The following is an 18,094-nucleotide window of genomic DNA, read 5'->3' on the forward strand; positions in this document are numbered from 1 at the left end:
GTTTTTAAACTGATCAGTATAATGCCCAAATCATTTATTTATGATGATTGTAAACCAAAATCTTATTCATCCATTCATTTTTCTTTGCAATGGCAATTAGTGAATATTTGCTTATAAAATATGTTGGATTTTAAAACATGACTTTATATGACATAATATTAATAGAAATGCAATAAGTGTATAATTACCTGCTCAGGTTTTGTGGAGTCATTCACAGGGATGTTTTCAGGAGTGCTGTCTTGAGATTGTTGCTTAAGTGGACCTTTTGTTGCATCTTTGAACATAATGTCTTTTTCCAGCAAACTATCTTGCTTGGCAATTGGTAACACCAGGGGACTGCTGCAGGAAATAATCAATAATATAATTAGTCTTCTTTTAACATTGCCATATCAATAAGAAATTACCACAACAGGATAGCTGGGTTAGAGAAGACTATTTTATTCAGATAAGAAAATGTTTCTCTAAATTGCAGGGGAAAATATTGATGGAAGGTCTGCAAACTTTTCTATTAATTTCAAATTTCGTTCAATATCACCTGTAAAAGAAAAAAATATCCGTTTCAACTCCAAAAGAAAATGTTTGCAAATGTATATCAGGCTGTAATAGATGGACAAATCAATAAGCAATATAAAATCTAATGCTGAAATTTACAACTTAAGCAAGTTATTTAAATGTGAAAATGAATTGCAAGCAGTGAAAAAATGGAAAATATACAATTCATTAAAACATTATTCTATAGGATTTAAAATATGTTGTAGAATAATGAACAACATTATACAGTTTGTACTGAAGTGACAATATGGGAATGAGGGAGGAATGATGCAGTTAAGGATTGGAATATTAAAGAATAAATTTCATTACTTCTATATAGCTTGAGCAAGGTAAAAAATAAATAAAATTGTGTCATTTTTTGGTTCTTCTTCAGATTTCATTGCCAAGCACCATTATTTTGTAATATACATTAAAAAATATATAATGTTGAATTTGCCATTGAAAACTTTATTATAATAAGATTTAAATATGTATTTCCCTAAATGCTACCATACAAATAAAAACAAGCAGAAACATACACATACTTAATCAAGCACAACATATGAAAACAATCTTTCATGCATTCTACAATAATACTCATGATTCTAATTAGAGCTCAATGAACTTTTCTGGCTTTCTTTAAAATTTAGGTTTATTGAAGTATAATATTTATGCAGTGAGATTAGCCCTTTGTAGGTATACAGGTCAATGAATTTTGACAATTATTCACAGCTGTGCAACCAACATTGTATAACCAACATAACCATTGAGACAGAATTTTTCTTGTTACCTCAAATGTCCCTCTGTGCCCTTCTAATAACTCCTCTCACCTTCTACTCCTCAAAACCACTGATAATGACTTTTTTCCACTGTAGTTTTGTCTTTGCAAAGCATCATCCGAATGGCATGGAGTCTACAGCCTTTTGTGTCTGTTCCTAGTTACCTAACGTAATGTATTTGAGTTACATTCATGCTGCTGCATATACCAACAGTTTGTTCTTTTACATTGCTGAGTAATATTCTACTATAGGATATACTATACTTAGTTTATTCATTCACCAGTTGGCAGACATTTGGGTTATGTCCAGTTTGTCAGTTATGAATGGAGGCTTCTATAAACTTTTATGTGTGAGTCTTTCTGAAATATACTTTCATTTATCCCATCTAAATACCTAGGAGAAACTTCCCAATTGATTCCAAAGTTGCTATACCATTTTGCATTCTCAACAGCAATGTGACTGAGTTTCAGTTCCTTAACATTCTTGCCAATACTTAACTCTTTTAAAAAAATTCATTCCAATAGGTGTGTTAATAACATTTCACTGTGGTTATGTGCATAATTGCCATGTATTTCTTTTTGGTAATTGCTTCCAACGATTTGTTGTTGTTGTTGTTGTTGTTATGAGATTATTGAATTTATTTATTCTAAATAAAAGTCCTTTATAAGTTACACATCTTGCAAATAGTTTTTCCTAGTCTGCACCTTAAATTTTTCATTTTATTAACAGTATGTTTCATAGAACAACTTTTTCACTTATGATCTTTTTTTTTTGTCTTAACTAAGAAGACATTAACATTACATTAACATTTCCTAATCCAAGGTTAATAAGATTTTCTCCTGTATTTTAATATAGACATTTCATTGTACTATAGTTTGTATTTAGGTCTATGATCCATTCTGAGTGCTTTTTTGTATATGGTATTACATATGAATTTAAGCTCATTATTTTTCATATGTTTCTCCAAAGGTTCCAACACAATTTGTTGAAAATTTCTTTGCCACTGAATTACGTGGACATCTTTGTTGAAAATCAATTGAACATACATGTGTGGGACTATTTTGGGAGCCTCTAATTTGTTCCATTGACACAGACGGCTATTCTTTCATGAATAGTGTCTTGATTATACACCTTCACAGTAATCCTTGAAATCAGGTAATTATGAACAACAACCCTTTCTTTTTAAAAATTGATTTGATATTCAAAGCCCTAAGCATTTTTATATAAATTTTTAAATCTATTTTTCAATTTTTAAAAAATGCCTGTTGTTATATATTTCGTAGAGTAAATGTGCCTGTAGCTACTGGGATTTTATTATTGAAAACGGAAACAGGAACATAATAAAATGAAACTAACCAAGGTGATAATTATTGCCCATTATGACTAAAGTTATTTTAGAAAACGATAGATATCAAATAAAATGGACTATATTGAGATAATATAATAAAGAATATTGAGATAATATAACAAAGAAAATAATTAATAAAACCAAATATGAAGAAACGGCTAATGATTCAGTTATTGTCATGGTTAGATAATGGACTGACTAGACAGTTCTGAATTTTAATCCTAGAAACATAACTACATAAGTTATTTTGCCCAGGGAATTCAATTAACCTATCGGGTTTTTCTTCCCATATTTTAATAAGACATGGTCCAAAGATTAATTCAAAATAATACAATACACTCCTTGGGCAGTGTTTCAGTATGCCAAAGAATAGCTGACACAAAGTACCAGAAACTTATTGGCTTTTATAAAGGGTATTTTTTGGGGTAAAAGCTTATAGCTCCAAGGTTATGAAAAGTCCAACTCAAAGCACCATAAGAGGTGCTTTCTCACCTAAGCCTCACCTAAGTAGATCCTGGCATTGTTGCTACATGGTGAAGCAAGATGGCTGCCAATCTCAGCAAAATCTTCTGCCAATCTTCTGCCTTCCCCTCCAGAATCTACCATCTCTTGGAGTTCAGCTTTGATCATCAACCAGGCTAGGGCTTATCTCCTCCCAGGCCCCCAAGTCAGTCTCTGTTGTTCTGCTCTCTTTCCAAGTTCAGCTGTAAGCTATCAGGCATATAGCAGGGCTGGTCTCCTCCTGAACCTCTTGGAGTTTGCTGTTTAAGCAATCCTTTTTCCCTCATTGCAGAATCAAATATGCAAGCTCCTTTTTTCCTCTGTCTGTCCCTGTGAGTCTATATCAGACCCAGCAAGGGCGCAGGGACTCAACCTGAGTCCCCCTTCACTGAAGTAGTGCAATCAAAAGCTCTAAAGTAATCTTATCCAGTAATCTAATCAAAGGCCCTTCCAACTTAATATAAAGCAATCAAAGGATATCACACCCAAAGACAGTTTACAAACATAATCTTTCCCTTTTTGGGATTCATAAAATAATCTCACATTGCCACAGAGGGTTTATTGATCACTAACTTTGGCTCCAAAAAATAACCTTAGCTGTTTTTTTTTTTCAAAGAACCAAAAATTACAATTTAAAACCAGTTTCAGGAAAGCAGATTTGGTTCAACTGATAGAGTATCCACCTACCACATGGGATGTCCAGGGTTCAAACCCAGGGCCTCCTGACCTGTGTGGTGAGCTGGCCCATGTGCAGTGTGATGCAGGGGTGTCCCTCACATAGGGGAGCCCCATGTGTAAGGAGTGCGCCCCATAAGAAGAGCCGCCCCGTGTGAAAAAAGCACAGCCTGCCCAGGCGTGGCACCATACACACAGAGAGCTGATGCAGCAAGGTGACACAACAAAAAGAGACACAGATTCCCAGTGCTGCTGACAAGAATACAAGTGGACACAGAAGAACACACAGCAAATGGACACAGAGAGCAGACAACTGCGAGGGTGGGGTGTGAGAAGGGGAAAGAAATTAACTTAAAAATTTTTTAAACTTTAAAATAAAGAAATTATTTAAAAAAATAAAAAATAAAAACAGTTCAGTAAAACATTATTTGTGCCTGAAAAACAGAAATTTTAATCTGTGAACAACCAGCAAGATGGTGGCAGAGTAAGGAGCTCCTAGTGTCGGCTCATGCTACCGGGCAGTTAGTAAACACCCAGAGCTACCTAAAGCAGCTGTTTAGGGGCTCTAGGCCACCACAAGAGCATCCTACAATATCCTTTAAAAAATAGAAGGAGGAGACTGCCCATCTGCAGAGAAGAGCCGTAAGTAGAGGACCCCATGCCCCAGAGGCCGCAGATCATCCTCAACTGGCAGCACAAGCTGCCTTCAAATCTATTCCACAGTCGGAATTAGAAAGTCCACTTCCCAAAAAAAGGGGGAGGAAAAGACAACTGGCTAACTTCAGCTACTGATTAGAAAATTCAGTGGGCTAAAGAATAATCCTAAGCCCCAGCCCTACCTCCAGCAGGGAGGAAGCTGGGGGCACCTTCTCCAGGAAGATACAGGCCACACCACGAAGGCCAGTGCTCATCCTGGTCTGGCAGCACAAGCCACCCCAGGAGCTATTCTGTGGCTGGGAGTGGAAGCTCCATTTCCCAAAAACAGGGGAGGTGGAGACGGTTCCCACCCGTTTCAGCTACTAATTAGTAATTTCAGCTGACTAAAGTATACCCCAAAGAACAGCTAATGATTGAACCTGTCCAAGTCAGAAAGAGGACAAGAGCTTCCATTTTTACTCTTCCGCCAGCGTGAGGGGAAGCTGGGCTGACTGAAAATCATAGTGATGGTAGAGACAGGCTTCTTTCACCCAGACAGACCTGCAGCCCTAGCCTAAGCTACAGCCCCACAGAAGCAGGCTAGTAAGATGGGGAATCAAAAGATGGATCTGGAATCTGGCAAGAAGTCCTCGTGAACATCAATAACCACAAGATGACTGCTAGAAGACTCTCGAGAGAAATTTAATTTTAAATGAGATTTCCTCTTGAAGCCAGGAGAAGCCCTGGTTATTCTCCAGGGGCCTTATTATTGGACCTCCTGGGGGACTGATGGGTGGGGTAATCAATCAAAACAGCAAAAAGCTGGTTCTCTTGTGCCATTACAAAGGGGTGGAATAATTAATGGTTTAAAAAAGAAGTGCAAAGGCTGAATCACTCTCGCTTTTGTGGTCTCTTGCCTTCACCCTTTCCCCATACCTGTTCCTGCCTTATTCTGGCTTCTTTACCCCCACCTGGTCAATATACAAGTAAACCCTGGGATTTATAATTTATAATGGGGAACTGTAGTCTGTAAATCAGCCCACTTTATCATTTTAACCCCCTTCCTCTCTACCTGGGATCCATGATCTTTCATTTTCTCCCATTTCTCTTCTCTCCCTACTTGAATAAATTACTGGCCTAACTCAGCAGATGTGCTCTTGAAATTCATTTCTGCAGCATACACAAGAACCCAGACAAAATCCAGTTATACCACCTCTCCAGCAGGGAGGAAGTTGGCAGGCCCTGCACCAGCCTCTCCAGATAACTAGGAAAATTCTGCAGGCAGACTGAATAGTTGGAGGTATACGGGGCAACTGCAGTTATTTTGAACCTGCACAGCATAGATTGCTGCCCATACCTGCAGCTTCATCCCTCCCCCACCCCCTTAGGCAGGGGAGAAAAGGGGCTTGAAGCTTCATCAGTCTCTCAGGGCAACTAGAGTCTAGGCCTGCATGGCTTGGATTAGTACACACAGCTACAACTTTGTCGCTACCCCTCGCAAAAGAGAAAGTTGGGAGAAACTTCATTGGTACCTGGGGAAATGAGGGCTGCTTGAAACTTCACAGCTTACAGCACCAACTACATCCTTGGCTCCTACTATACAACCAGCAAGGGAGAAAGGGCGAGAAAGCCCTAAACTAAAGAGAGAAGCTTCACCCAGAAAAAAAACATCTAGTAAGCCATATGCCAAGACACAAACAAAAAATTACAATCCACACAAAGAAACAGGAAGATATGGCCCAGTTAAAGGAACAAGATAAGCCTCCAGATGACATAAAGGAGTTGAGACAACTAATCATAGATGTTCAAAAAAATCTCCTTAACAATTCAATGAGATGGCTAAAGAGATAAGGATATTAAGAAGACACTGGATGAGCACAGAGAAGAATTTGAAAGCACGCATAGAAAAATAGCAAATTTAATGGGAATGAAAGGAACAATGAATGAAATTAAAAACACACTGAAATCATATAATACCTGATTTGAGGAGGCAGAAAAAAGGATTAGAGAGTTTGAAGAAATGGTCTCTGAAAGCAAACATACAAAAGAACAGATGAAGAAAGGAATGGAAAAAATTGAGCAAGGTCTCAGGGAACTAAACAGCAAGAGGTATGCAAACATACATGTCATGGGTATCTCAGAAGGAGAAGAGAAGGAAAAAGGGGCAGAAGGAATAGCTGAAGAAATAATAGAAGAAAATTTCCCAACCCTACTGAAGGACATGGGTATCCATATTCAAGAAGCACAACGCACTCCCATCCAAAAAATCAGAATAGACCAACACTGAGACACATACTCATCAGAATGTCAAATGTCAAAGACAGAGAGAACTTTTGAGACCAGCAAGACAAAAGCAACACATAACATATAAGGGATACCCAACAAGAAAAAGTACTGATCGCTCACCAGAAACCATGGAGGCAAGAAGACAGTGGTATGATATATTTTAAGATACTTCAGGAGAAAAACTTCCAGCCAAAAATCTTATATCCCACAAGACTGTCTTTCAAAAATGAGGGAGAGTTTAGAATATGCACAGATAAACAGACTGAGGAAGTTTATAAGCAAGAGCCTGGCTTTGCAGGAAATACTAAAGAATGTGCTACAGTCTGAAAAGAAAAAACAGGAGAGGAGGCTTGGAAGAGAGTCTAAAAATGATGATTGTATCAGTAACAGTAGCTAAAATTGTCAAAAGAGTGGTGAAAATAAAATATCACAGATAAAACCCTAACATTTAGGAATAAACATAACCTACAAAGTAAAACACTTGTAGTCAAACTACAAACTACAAAACTACAACTCATTGTTAAAAGAAATAAAAAAAGACTTAAATAATTGGGAGATCATTCCAAGCTCCTGAATTGGAAGACTAAATATCATTAAGATGTCAATTCTACTTAAACTGATATACAGATTCAGTGCAATTCTGATAAATATTCTGCCAGCATTTTAAAAATAAATGGAAAACACTATTATGAAATTTATTTGGAAGGGTAAGGGGTCCTGAATAGCCAGAAACATCCTAAAAAGGAAAAGCAAAGTTGGAGGACTCCCTTCCAGACTTTAAATCAAATTACCTAGCTACAGTGGTAAAAACAGCATGGTGTTGGCATAAAGACAGACACATAGACCAATGGAACCATATTGATGGTTCAGAAATGGACCATCACATCTAGGGTCAAGAGATTTTTGAAAAGCCTGTCAAACCCACCTAACTTAGGCAGAATGGTCTCTTCAGCAAATGGTGCTGGGAGAACTGGATATTCATAGTGAAAAGAAGGAAAGAGCACCCCTATCTCACCCCTTATACAAAAATGAACTCAAAATGGGACAAAAACCTAAATATAAAAGCAAGAATCACAAAGCTTCTAAAAGAAAATGTAGGAAAATATTTCAAGACCTGGTCGTAGGTGGTGGATTCTTAATGGAGATAAGAGGATAGCTGAGATGGACTACTGATGTTTAATGTATATAGAAATTTTAATTAACTTTATTGTAAAAGTGTGGAAATGTATAGAGTTGATAGTAACACATTATAGTGAGTAACAACTGGTTTATAACTGGCAATGTGGTAGGAAAGAGTAGTCTAGGGAATAAGTACCAATTGAAAGAAAGCTAGAGAATAACCTAGGGGCTGAATAACACAGTAAACCTAGAGGTGGTGAGAATTGTGGTTGATGGTACAAATGCAAGAGTGTACTTTGTGAGCTAGAGCAGATATACATCACTATGCAGGGTAGTGGGAATGTGGAGAAGAATGGGAAAAATACAACTGGAATGACCTATGGACTGTGGTTAATAGTAATAATGTAATATCAGTGCATCTATGCCAAAGATGTACTGTTGATAATGGGGGAGTATGAAAAAGTGTGCAAAATGTACACTATGGACCTGGTAATAATCTGATGACATTATCTCATAATCTGTAACAAATGTGCCACCACAGTGTGGTGTGTTGATAGAAGGGTGTTGTGTAGGAATTCTGCACATGTGCATGATTGCTTTGTAAGTTTACAACTTCTGTCATAAAAATATATTTAAAATAATAATAGGGTAGGTTATGGGAAAAATGCATGAAATATAAGATAAAGACTATAGATAGTAGTAAGATTTTGACAATTTTTTTCATAATTTGTAAAAATTGTCTCACAACAAGGCAAGGTGTTGGTGGTAGGTTGATGTATGGGACCCCTGTATGATGTTATGTATGTTTGCTTTGCAAGTTCACAACTTTTACTACACACTTATTGTTTTTGTATGCTCATGTGTAAATGATGTAATAATAATAATAGTAATGATAATAGGGTGGATTGGGGGAAAAATACACCAAATGTAAAATACTTGGTTAGTAGTAATATTTTGAGGATGTTTTTTAATCATTAATTGAAAATGTTTCACAATAATGCAAGGTATTGGAGGTAGGGTTAGGTATGAGAGTCCTGTATGATGTTATGTATGTTTGTTTTTTAAGTTCTAACTATTACTATGCACTTACTGTTTATATATGTTTATGTATAAGTGATATACTTTAATAAATGAAAAAAATGAAAAAAAATAATTATTTTAATCCAGCAATATTTATGGCTGGATTGAAAATTTTACTGTTTTTATGACATCTTACATTCATTTTAATAGTTCCCAACAAATATCTGCAAAGAAATAAAACAAAAATAGCTCACTTAGGGGGAAAGAACCCTAAATTAAAGCAAGTATCATAGGTCTACACAATTTTATGAGTGTCAAGTGTTAGATTTACTAGAAGTATCTCCCTAATATGTACTTATTTTGCTGAATAGGTATTAACATAAACAATAATATTCATCATTCATTTAAATCAAAGAGTCATTTAATAGTCTTTTGTTTTTCAGCCATTTTTGGTAAGCAAATTTAGCATGCTTTAATAACATTTATATAAGTTATTCAGGCACCAGAACACACGCACTCACATATATCTGCATTGTTTATGATATCACGAGAAGGAAATGACATGTTTAGTGTTCGCAGATGGAATGCACTGTCTTGAAAGGCACACACTCCCATCTCTGGAGATAGGAAAAACAAATGGAAAATAACTCTCTCTCCCTCTCCCTTCACTTTAATTGAGTCCATATCTCAACTAAATTTGGGGAGACCAACTAGATGTCTATCATAATTTGAGGGATATTGTAAATGGTTGAAAATATTGGTAATCAGATTAAACAATCTTCGAGGTCTCATTCAGGCCCTATATTACATGTAATTTCTCTTTCCTGTAATAGACTACAGAATTCCTTTCTAAATGAAAATTCTTAGAGAATAAATTGTCACTTTATCAAGACTTTGTAATTATAGTCTGCAGATTTTTAGTAATGTAGTCATAGTATTGATTAGTAAGCATGAGCATCTTATAAAACGTATTAAAATTTATATATAATATATATCAAATGAGGTATTGTATGAAAAAGACTTATAATCTAAATGGAAGTATACAAATATGAATTATTGCTGGAATAGGTATCCAATTAATTATTTTCTTTAAAGTATTAAATGGAAGTGAAGTTGCATAAGAAACTGTTTTACAAAGTTCCCTGATTCCACATTAGTAGGATTTAAGTTGCCAAATGGGACATTTTTAAGCTGAAAGAGGGCTTTATTAATTATCATACTGGGTAAACAGGAGTAAACTGAGGTTGGAACAAACCAAGACATATGGCTACTCTAGTTATGAGAAAATTCTTCTGATAATGATGATTCAAATCACAAAAAAATCACACTGGACATTAAAACACAGTGAATAGCCAGTATTGTTATTACCACAACTTCTCTTAGAAAGAATCCTAAAACTTTGAGGCAAGGAGCAGGACACCCCAAGGACAAGATCAGGCATAGCAGCTATAGTACCAGTGTGGCATTAGATTGCGTGAATGCCAACACTAACTTAAGTATCTGAATGAAATGGGGATTTCCTTCTTTAACAAGAAGTCCAGTGATAGCAGCCCAAGGATGATAAGCTGCTCAAGGAGCCCTTCAAGCACCTTGGCTTTTTCTAGCTTCCTATTCTGTTATTCTTACTGTGTGACTGTTATTCTTTGGTTGCAAGACAGCTTCTGCACCTCCAAGCAACACATTTATGTACCAGACAAGAAACTAATGGAAGGACACAGAACCAAAATGCTTTCCAGATGAATCTGTCTCTTCTAATCGAGAGAACACTAGCTTTCCTAGAAGCCCTAGAGTTTTTGATTTAGCAAATAAGAATACAAGATTTTGGCACACTTTCCCTTAAAAAATTAGTAATGTTTATATCTGAAATTCCAGTTTAACTGGGTGTCCTGTACTTTAGCTGGCAACCTTATACCCAGCAGACTTCCACTTAGGTTTCAGTGGACAGGACAGTGTCATATGGCCAATCCCTACTTTAAAAGAATACAGGCAGCTGGGTATTTTTAACCAGGAACTTTCCTATACTCAACAAGATTGTGGTTCTATTAGTAAAGTAAAAGGGAAATGGAATGATGTGTAACTAGCATGATTGCCACACATGGCAATGGAAGTGTTTCAACATGCTTTCCAAGGAAATTGGATCAAATTAAACAATGCTTTTGTTTGGCCAAAGAATTAAAGTTAGTGCAGAGCTTTGTTTACTTGAAGGTCCCTAGTAACTATAGGGCTTTTGCTTTGTTGAAAGGCATTTGCAAATGTGGTGCCAGAACTAATGACAATGACTTAGACAACAAAACCTAAGCACAGCTTCTAGAATTTTTTCCTGTACCTACTCCCAAGCCATACTCAACTTTGCCTCTAAAAACACTGAATACAGTTTAAAATAATGTAATCTGAAGGACTTCCACATGATTCAGTTCACACCTAGTGGACTCCCAATTTCAGAGAGTCTGGGTAAAGATTACAATCTCAACTCTACACTGAGGAATTAAAAATGGACCCTTGATGGAGAAGTGACTAGAAAATGTCCTATTTCTCATCATCTTAGAGCTCTGAGTTAAGCTAAAATTATCAGTACTGGTCCAGGAATTTCCCAAACCTTTACAATAAATTGGATTCCTCTAATTAGTGCAATAGTGATCATGGCTGCTTGTCAAGCCCAATAATGTGCGCATAGGAAAGTATGGAGACTAAATGTGCACTAAATCCTATGTCTTCATTCTCAATGTTTTATATAGGAAGTAGCCAGGACATCACCCTTTCCTTTGGAGTTCAGATCTCATGGCAATTACTGCCACCCTGACAAAGAAATTTTATATTTGCTTAATTCTGTCTCTTGTTCTGTGAAGATTTACCACCTTAGACCAATAGTAATGTATTAAGGAAAAACTTTGACATCAATGTTAGAAGTTCTTCCATACTACAATAACAATAGTTTACTTTGGACCATGGTTGCATTCTTCCCTTATGTTTGTTCATTCCTCAATTTTGAGGATTTGGTATAAAGCTAGTGATGACTAGAGGTTCTGAGGGAAGGGGGCAGGAAGAATGGGTGGAACATAGGGCATTTTTAGGGCATTGGGCTTGTTCTGTATGATATTGCAATGACAAATACAGGCCATTATATATTTTATCAAAACCTATAAAATTGTATGGTAGAGTATAAACCACAATGTAAACTAAAGACCATGGTTAGTAGATGATTCAATATTGGCACATCAATTGTAATAAATGAACCAAAGTAATGTAAGATGTTATTAATAAGGGAAAATGTGAGAGGGGGAGGGAGGGTATATGGGACTCCCCTATACTTTCAATGCAATTGAAATCTAAAACTTCTTTAAAAATAAAGTTTAGTATATGAAAATATAAAACAGTGAAAAGGGGGAAGCTTTGAGAACAGCCTACAGTTAGAAATGTTTAATACTTTTTTCTTGTATTAACCTAAGACAGAACAAGTTGAGCAAAGAGATAAGCAACAATGGACTTGTTGAGGACCCTAAGGCCCAATCACAAAGTATGGTGCTTTAAGCTAATCATCAAAGACTTGAGGTGTAATTAAAACTGCATTCTTTAAATGAAGCTGATATAATGAGATTTCACTCCAAATCCCATTCTTGCTCTAAGGGAGAAAAGTCTCTAAACAAGACATAGTTTCCCGTTTTAATGATGAGTGTCAACAATTTTTAAATGGTCTTACATAGTATTTCTTTCATACATGAAGTGAGTTTAAAATGACCAATGCTTCTGATCCCCAAAATCTCATTTATTAAAGAGTAATAATGAAACTCAATATATAAATACAAGATCTACAATGGAAGCATTTTGTGTGTTTGTATCTCAGTGCTTATTTGCACAAATCCCTCTGGACAACATGCTAATAAAATCCAAAGACTGCTCACAGCCAGAGACAGTTCCCTTTACAACCATCACAACAGCACAAGAGCTTCTAGATGACTCTTGAGACTGTAGGTCTGAGGAGCTAGTCACACTTTATCTCCGCTGATGCTATTTTACTGCAAAATGGTGACTGAAGCTGTGCTAATTTTGAAAATGAGCATGTCACTCAGGGCCAGTAGTAAATTTGTAAGAATGACTGACTCACAGGAGTAATAAGAGAAGCCAGTGTTAAACAGGAGCAAGAAAATCAACCGTTGCAGCACAATTGTACTTAAGGGTCTTAAAGTAGAAATACAGGTTTCAGTACTGCTTATCTAAGCATCCTTGTTTAAACTACAGAGAGATATTTCTTTAATAAATGTGCTCAAGTGTAGTATTTAGGCATAGGTAGGTTATTTGGTTTGTTTGTTTTTGTTTTTAAATCTGCATGACAAGGCTGTGCTTACCATGAAGCTAGGGATATACCCAGTCCATCTTCTTAGGTTCAAGAACATGAAAAAGGAGTTCAAAGATTTGAATTCTAATTGCAGCTGCCACTTGCCATTCCATTAATCAGCCACAACTCTGGGCTTCTGTTTCCCATAAATAAAATGTAGATAAGTCTATCCATGCTAAGTCATAGAATAGAAATAAAAATCCAAAGAAATTGCTTTGGATATGCAAATCTCATTAATTTTCAATAGAATTTTAAGCTGAAGCCTCAGAAGAAATCCTTATGCAGTCACAAGTTATTTAATGCCAGTTGAGCCTGTCTCATAAAATGTGGCACCTTCAAGACCTGCCACAAAATCCAATCACTCTAAGAATATTGTGAGTTTCGTGGTTTCCTAAGGTCAAGGACAGGAGCATATCACATAATTCACATTGTTTTCCCTTGAAAATCTTGGTAAGGTCTTTCTCTCACTAATAGCACCTTGGATGAGTCACCATGGGATCTGCTCCTCTAGGCCCCTTCTGTTTTAGGTGGCCCCAGGACTCCTCAGTTCTGCCTCCTCCCATTCTTCTCCTGTTCCCACACACAGCAGTGTTTTTTCTCTATCCCAAGTGCAGGATGACTCAGAAGCCCTAGAGGCCCAGCCCCCAGCATCCCAATCAAAAGATTCACCCAACCAAACTGTTCTTTACTGAGATTGGATTTTCTTTCCAGCTGCTTACAAAATAAGATTTTCTCCATCTGGTTATTATCAGTTTAAAAGCACCAAGCTGAAGATTTAATTGTATTTTGGTCTTAGTTTATGGCCAAAAGGACTTTATTCTTTAGATGATTTTGCTGAAATTTCACACACAAATGAAAAACAGAATTAAAAAAAAAAAAAAAAAAAAACTTTTTCAAGTACTTACATAGCACTTAAAATAAGCTAGATACTGTGACAGTTTGAAGTTCTTTTATAAATCCCAAACAGAGAACCAATCCATTCCTGTGGGTATGAGACCCTTTTGACTGGACTATGTCAGTGAGGCGTGACTCAAATTGAGTCTCTGCCCTCTTGCTGGGTTTGATAAAAACAGAGGCATGGAGAGAAACACACACACAGAAAAAGGTTAAAACATTTGATCCTGCAATGAAGAGAAAGGACTCCAGCTTCTCTCACAGCTGAACTGCAAGGAAAGAAGCCCCTGAAAGGCTCAAAGAGCTGAGGCCTAGGGAGAGATGAGCCATATAAGGGATAGCTTACAGCTGAACTCCAGAAGAAAGCGGAGCAGCCAATACTGATAGAGAAGGCCTGGAAAGAAACAAACCCTATGCCTGGAGGCACACAGCTGAGCTTGAGGAGACCGGCAGATTCTAACGGGGAAAGAAGAGACCTAGGCAGAGACTGACCACCATCTTGCTTCACCACATGGCTGGACGAGAGGATCGACAGCAGCTGACTTTGGTGAGAAAGAACCTCTGATGGTGTGTTGATCTGGACATGTCACAGTCTCGGAACTGGAATGGTAAGCTTTATCCAAAATAAATCCCCATTATAAAAGCCAACACATTCCTGTTACTTTACATTGGCAGTCATTTGGCAAACTAAAACAGGTACTCTTCTAAGTGCTTTACAAATATCAACTCAGTTGTCAAATACAACCCCATAAGATAGGGATTATTATTATCATCATCACCATTATTTTACCCTTGAGGTAAAGTATCACTGAGGTTTTGACTAAATTGCCCAAAGTCAAAGAGCCAATAAATGACACAACCGGGATCTGAATTAGGACAGTGTGATTATCAAGTCTACATCCATGTTCACCACACCATACTACCCTATGGATAATACTCTGGGAGTGATTTAGACACTCAGAGTGAGCAAGATCAAAGGGCTGGATGGATGAATGTTTAGACAGATAGAAAATAATGGTTCTGTGATGCTCCATTTTGACTTGCAGCCCCAGTTGAAAAGCAGCTTGGTTGTAGTTAGTACTGCATGGTAACCTTATTGTTTATCATTTCTATGGCAGAGAAATTTTTTTCCTTATGGCTCAGACTGTCTTTGCAAGTTTTCATACTTGAGTCCTAAACTGACTAGAAGGGAATAGGCAGTCAAATTCACAAAAGTTGTCCGGCCATAAAAGAACAACCCAGATGATCAATTTCCTCTTTAAAGGAAAATTAGGAGTTTTAGAACTATAAATAAAAATGACCTCTTCATTTAAACAATGTAAATTTGGATCTAGGTATATGACATGAGTTAAGCTACTTAAGTTCTGCACCTCAGACAAGTAGGTACAAATAGAGGTGAAAGAATGTACTTCAAGGTGTTGCTTCGAGGATTAAATGAAATTATCACAAGGCTTTACACCTAGTAATTGCACAACTAATATCAGCTGTCACTGTTACCAAAAAAAAAGAAAATCCACAATTTTAGAGTAAATTACTGAATTTAGGCAGTATGTGGAATTTCTGTGGATTCTATCTTATGGGATCCATAAAATAGGGTATTTGGAATGCAATTTAGCACCTATCAAAATTTCTCAGCAATTAAAAACCCTAGGAGAGCTTTTCCATGTTCATACACCAAAGAGGATACACAGCAGTTGCTATTTCATTAGAAGCAATAACAAAAAATGAAGTACAGGGAGACACCAAGGAAAGAAAAGAGAACACAAGAGAAGGCACCCAGTCAGAAGGAAACAAAGAATAGAGTGGAAAGTAGCAGTCAAGTATGGAAATAGTTGTTGGGGATTTAAGAAAAGGGCAGCTTTATAAATAAAAGAACATTAAAGTTGAAAGGACCTTTGGAATTAATTAAGTCTAACCTGTCAGGTTAAGTCAGGCAGCAAGTACAGACCTTAATAAGGTTCACTGAGAGAAAAGAAATCTTAAAAAACATGGAATATGTGATAACCCCAAAATAAAGGATTTTCCTATTCCTTAAATATTAAACCATATACAGGCATTGCTATTTGACAATGTGGCATAGTGGAAGTGAAGTTCTTATCCAGGCTAAAACATGATTTACTGCATAAAAATCTCACAGAACAGTAAGAGTTGATAGTGGGAAGTAAGTTTGACTCGTATGCTTACATAATAGAAAAGCAAACCATTCAATTCTTAAAATTTGAGCAAAATATATTTTGTAAAATATAAAAGAAACATGAACTTGAGAATAAAAATAATAGAAAGCTGGAGTTCAAATTGATAAAGAGGGGAGTGCATGTAGTTCAAGTGGTTGAGCACCTGCTTCCCATGTATGAGGTCCCAGGTTCAGTCCCCAGTACCTCCTAAAAACAAACAAACAAAATAAAAACCAACTTTCATTGGGGAACAGATATAGCTCAGTGGCTGAACTTCTGCTTCTCATGAATGAGGTCCTGGGTTCATCCCTTGGCACCTCCTAAAAACAAAACAAAACAAAAAACATGACATAGTATATGGTGCAGGCATTAGAATGCAGGCTAGAGATAAAATGTGGGAAAGGAAAGAATCACTGAGGAAAAAGAGAATCCAAGTAGAAAGCTCAAAGAACACAAAGACAATTTCCTTTATTATCTCACTTATCCTCTACCCAACCTCAACCTCTTCCTAAATCTCATTTCCCTTGAATTCCCTTGTCATCCATATCCTCTCCAATAGCTGAGACTTTCTCTTGACAATCTCATCAGGCTGTGGATTTGATGTTCCTCCACCTTACTATATGTTTGCCACCTCTAAAAGTCAAAATGCACCTGTATATATGTCCTTTTCCCTTCTCAGATATTGCTTCTTATTTTATCATTGTGAGGGGGAAAAAAATCAAAGGATGACTTCCTCTCAAGTAATAGTTTCCTAAGTTATAGTTCTAGGAAGCTTTTAATTAGACAGGAATTCCTGTCCTTATCTATTGCCTTGTGCCCAAATCCCTGTCACAGTGCCATATCAGGTCATATATTTAATTTGAAAGTTGATCCTTGTCTTTCTTTCCTTGTTTTATTCATGGACTGTTTCCTTGTTTCTGAACTCCAGTCCCCATGGCACTGTTGCTTCAAGATGCCAATGCTAGATTGCCAAAGAAGCATATTTAACATAGAGAGAATATGATATCATTTAGAAACAAGTATGACAGACTTTTATGTGCACATGAATCCCTCAATCCCTCAATACAAAGCAGATTATTTTGATTTAGAGGTCTGGGTTGGGGCCTGAGATTCTGCATTTCTTAAGAGTTCCCAAGTGATGAAGATGTTGCTAATCTACAGATCATACTTTAAAGAGCAAGGACTTGAACTTTCTTTTAAAAAATAAATAAAAGATAGGCCCATTGAGGTGATGTAAACTTCTTTTGTTAAAGACCCAGTAAATATAAAAGGTTCTTCCTTTCAGGAGAAAGTTATGAGGAATGACTATTCAAATTCTTTATCTATACTTTTCATCTTAATGAATGTGAAGTACTTTTTTGGGAAAATGATGAAATCGGAGGAAGAATAAGCTGTCCCAGACTAGAATGGGGCAAACTCACTCATACATGTATCCCAATGTACTTTTTGCCCTTCTTCCTCCTTTTTTGTTTAGGTTTGTTTTGATATCTCTCATTCCCTAAGTCTGAGAAAATTATAGAAGTACCTAGAAGACCAGGTTAAATGTTTAACATACAGGTTAGCCAACCATTCAGGTATGCACTTGGTTTAAATGAATTAAACTTGGACTTTATGCAGAATACCATTTATTCACTTTAATGAAGAAGAACAGATAAAAGGAAGAGTGTGAAGCAACACTGAGATGAGAGAGAGAGGAGAGTCAAACCTTTCCCAAACACCAGATTTAACCTACCAACTGTTAAACAGCTGATTATTGCAGAAAACTGGTTTTTAAATGACATGTGAGAGATTTTTTAAA

At 36.6% G+C, this 18,094-nt stretch overlaps 1 protein-coding gene across 9 annotated transcripts in view; it reads right to left on the bottom strand.

Annotated features, from left to right (window-relative positions):
• The window catches only part of MYO16 (myosin XVI), a 732,830-nt gene that overhangs the window by 370,863 nt on the left and 343,873 nt on the right, over window positions 1-18,094 (bottom strand). For all 9 annotated transcript variants that reach the window (XM_058276443.2, XM_058276441.2, XM_058276437.2 and 6 more), the window contains exon 10: window positions 189-339. In XM_058276443.2, the coding sequence (XP_058132426.1) occupies window positions 189-339 (151 nt within the window). The remainder of the gene's footprint in view (window positions 1-188; window positions 340-18,094) is intronic.

This window comes from Dasypus novemcinctus, chromosome 15, assembly GCF_030445035.2.
Source record: "Dasypus novemcinctus isolate mDasNov1 chromosome 15, mDasNov1.1.hap2, whole genome shotgun sequence".
NCBI lineage: Eukaryota > Metazoa > Chordata > Mammalia > Cingulata > Dasypodidae > Dasypus > Dasypus novemcinctus.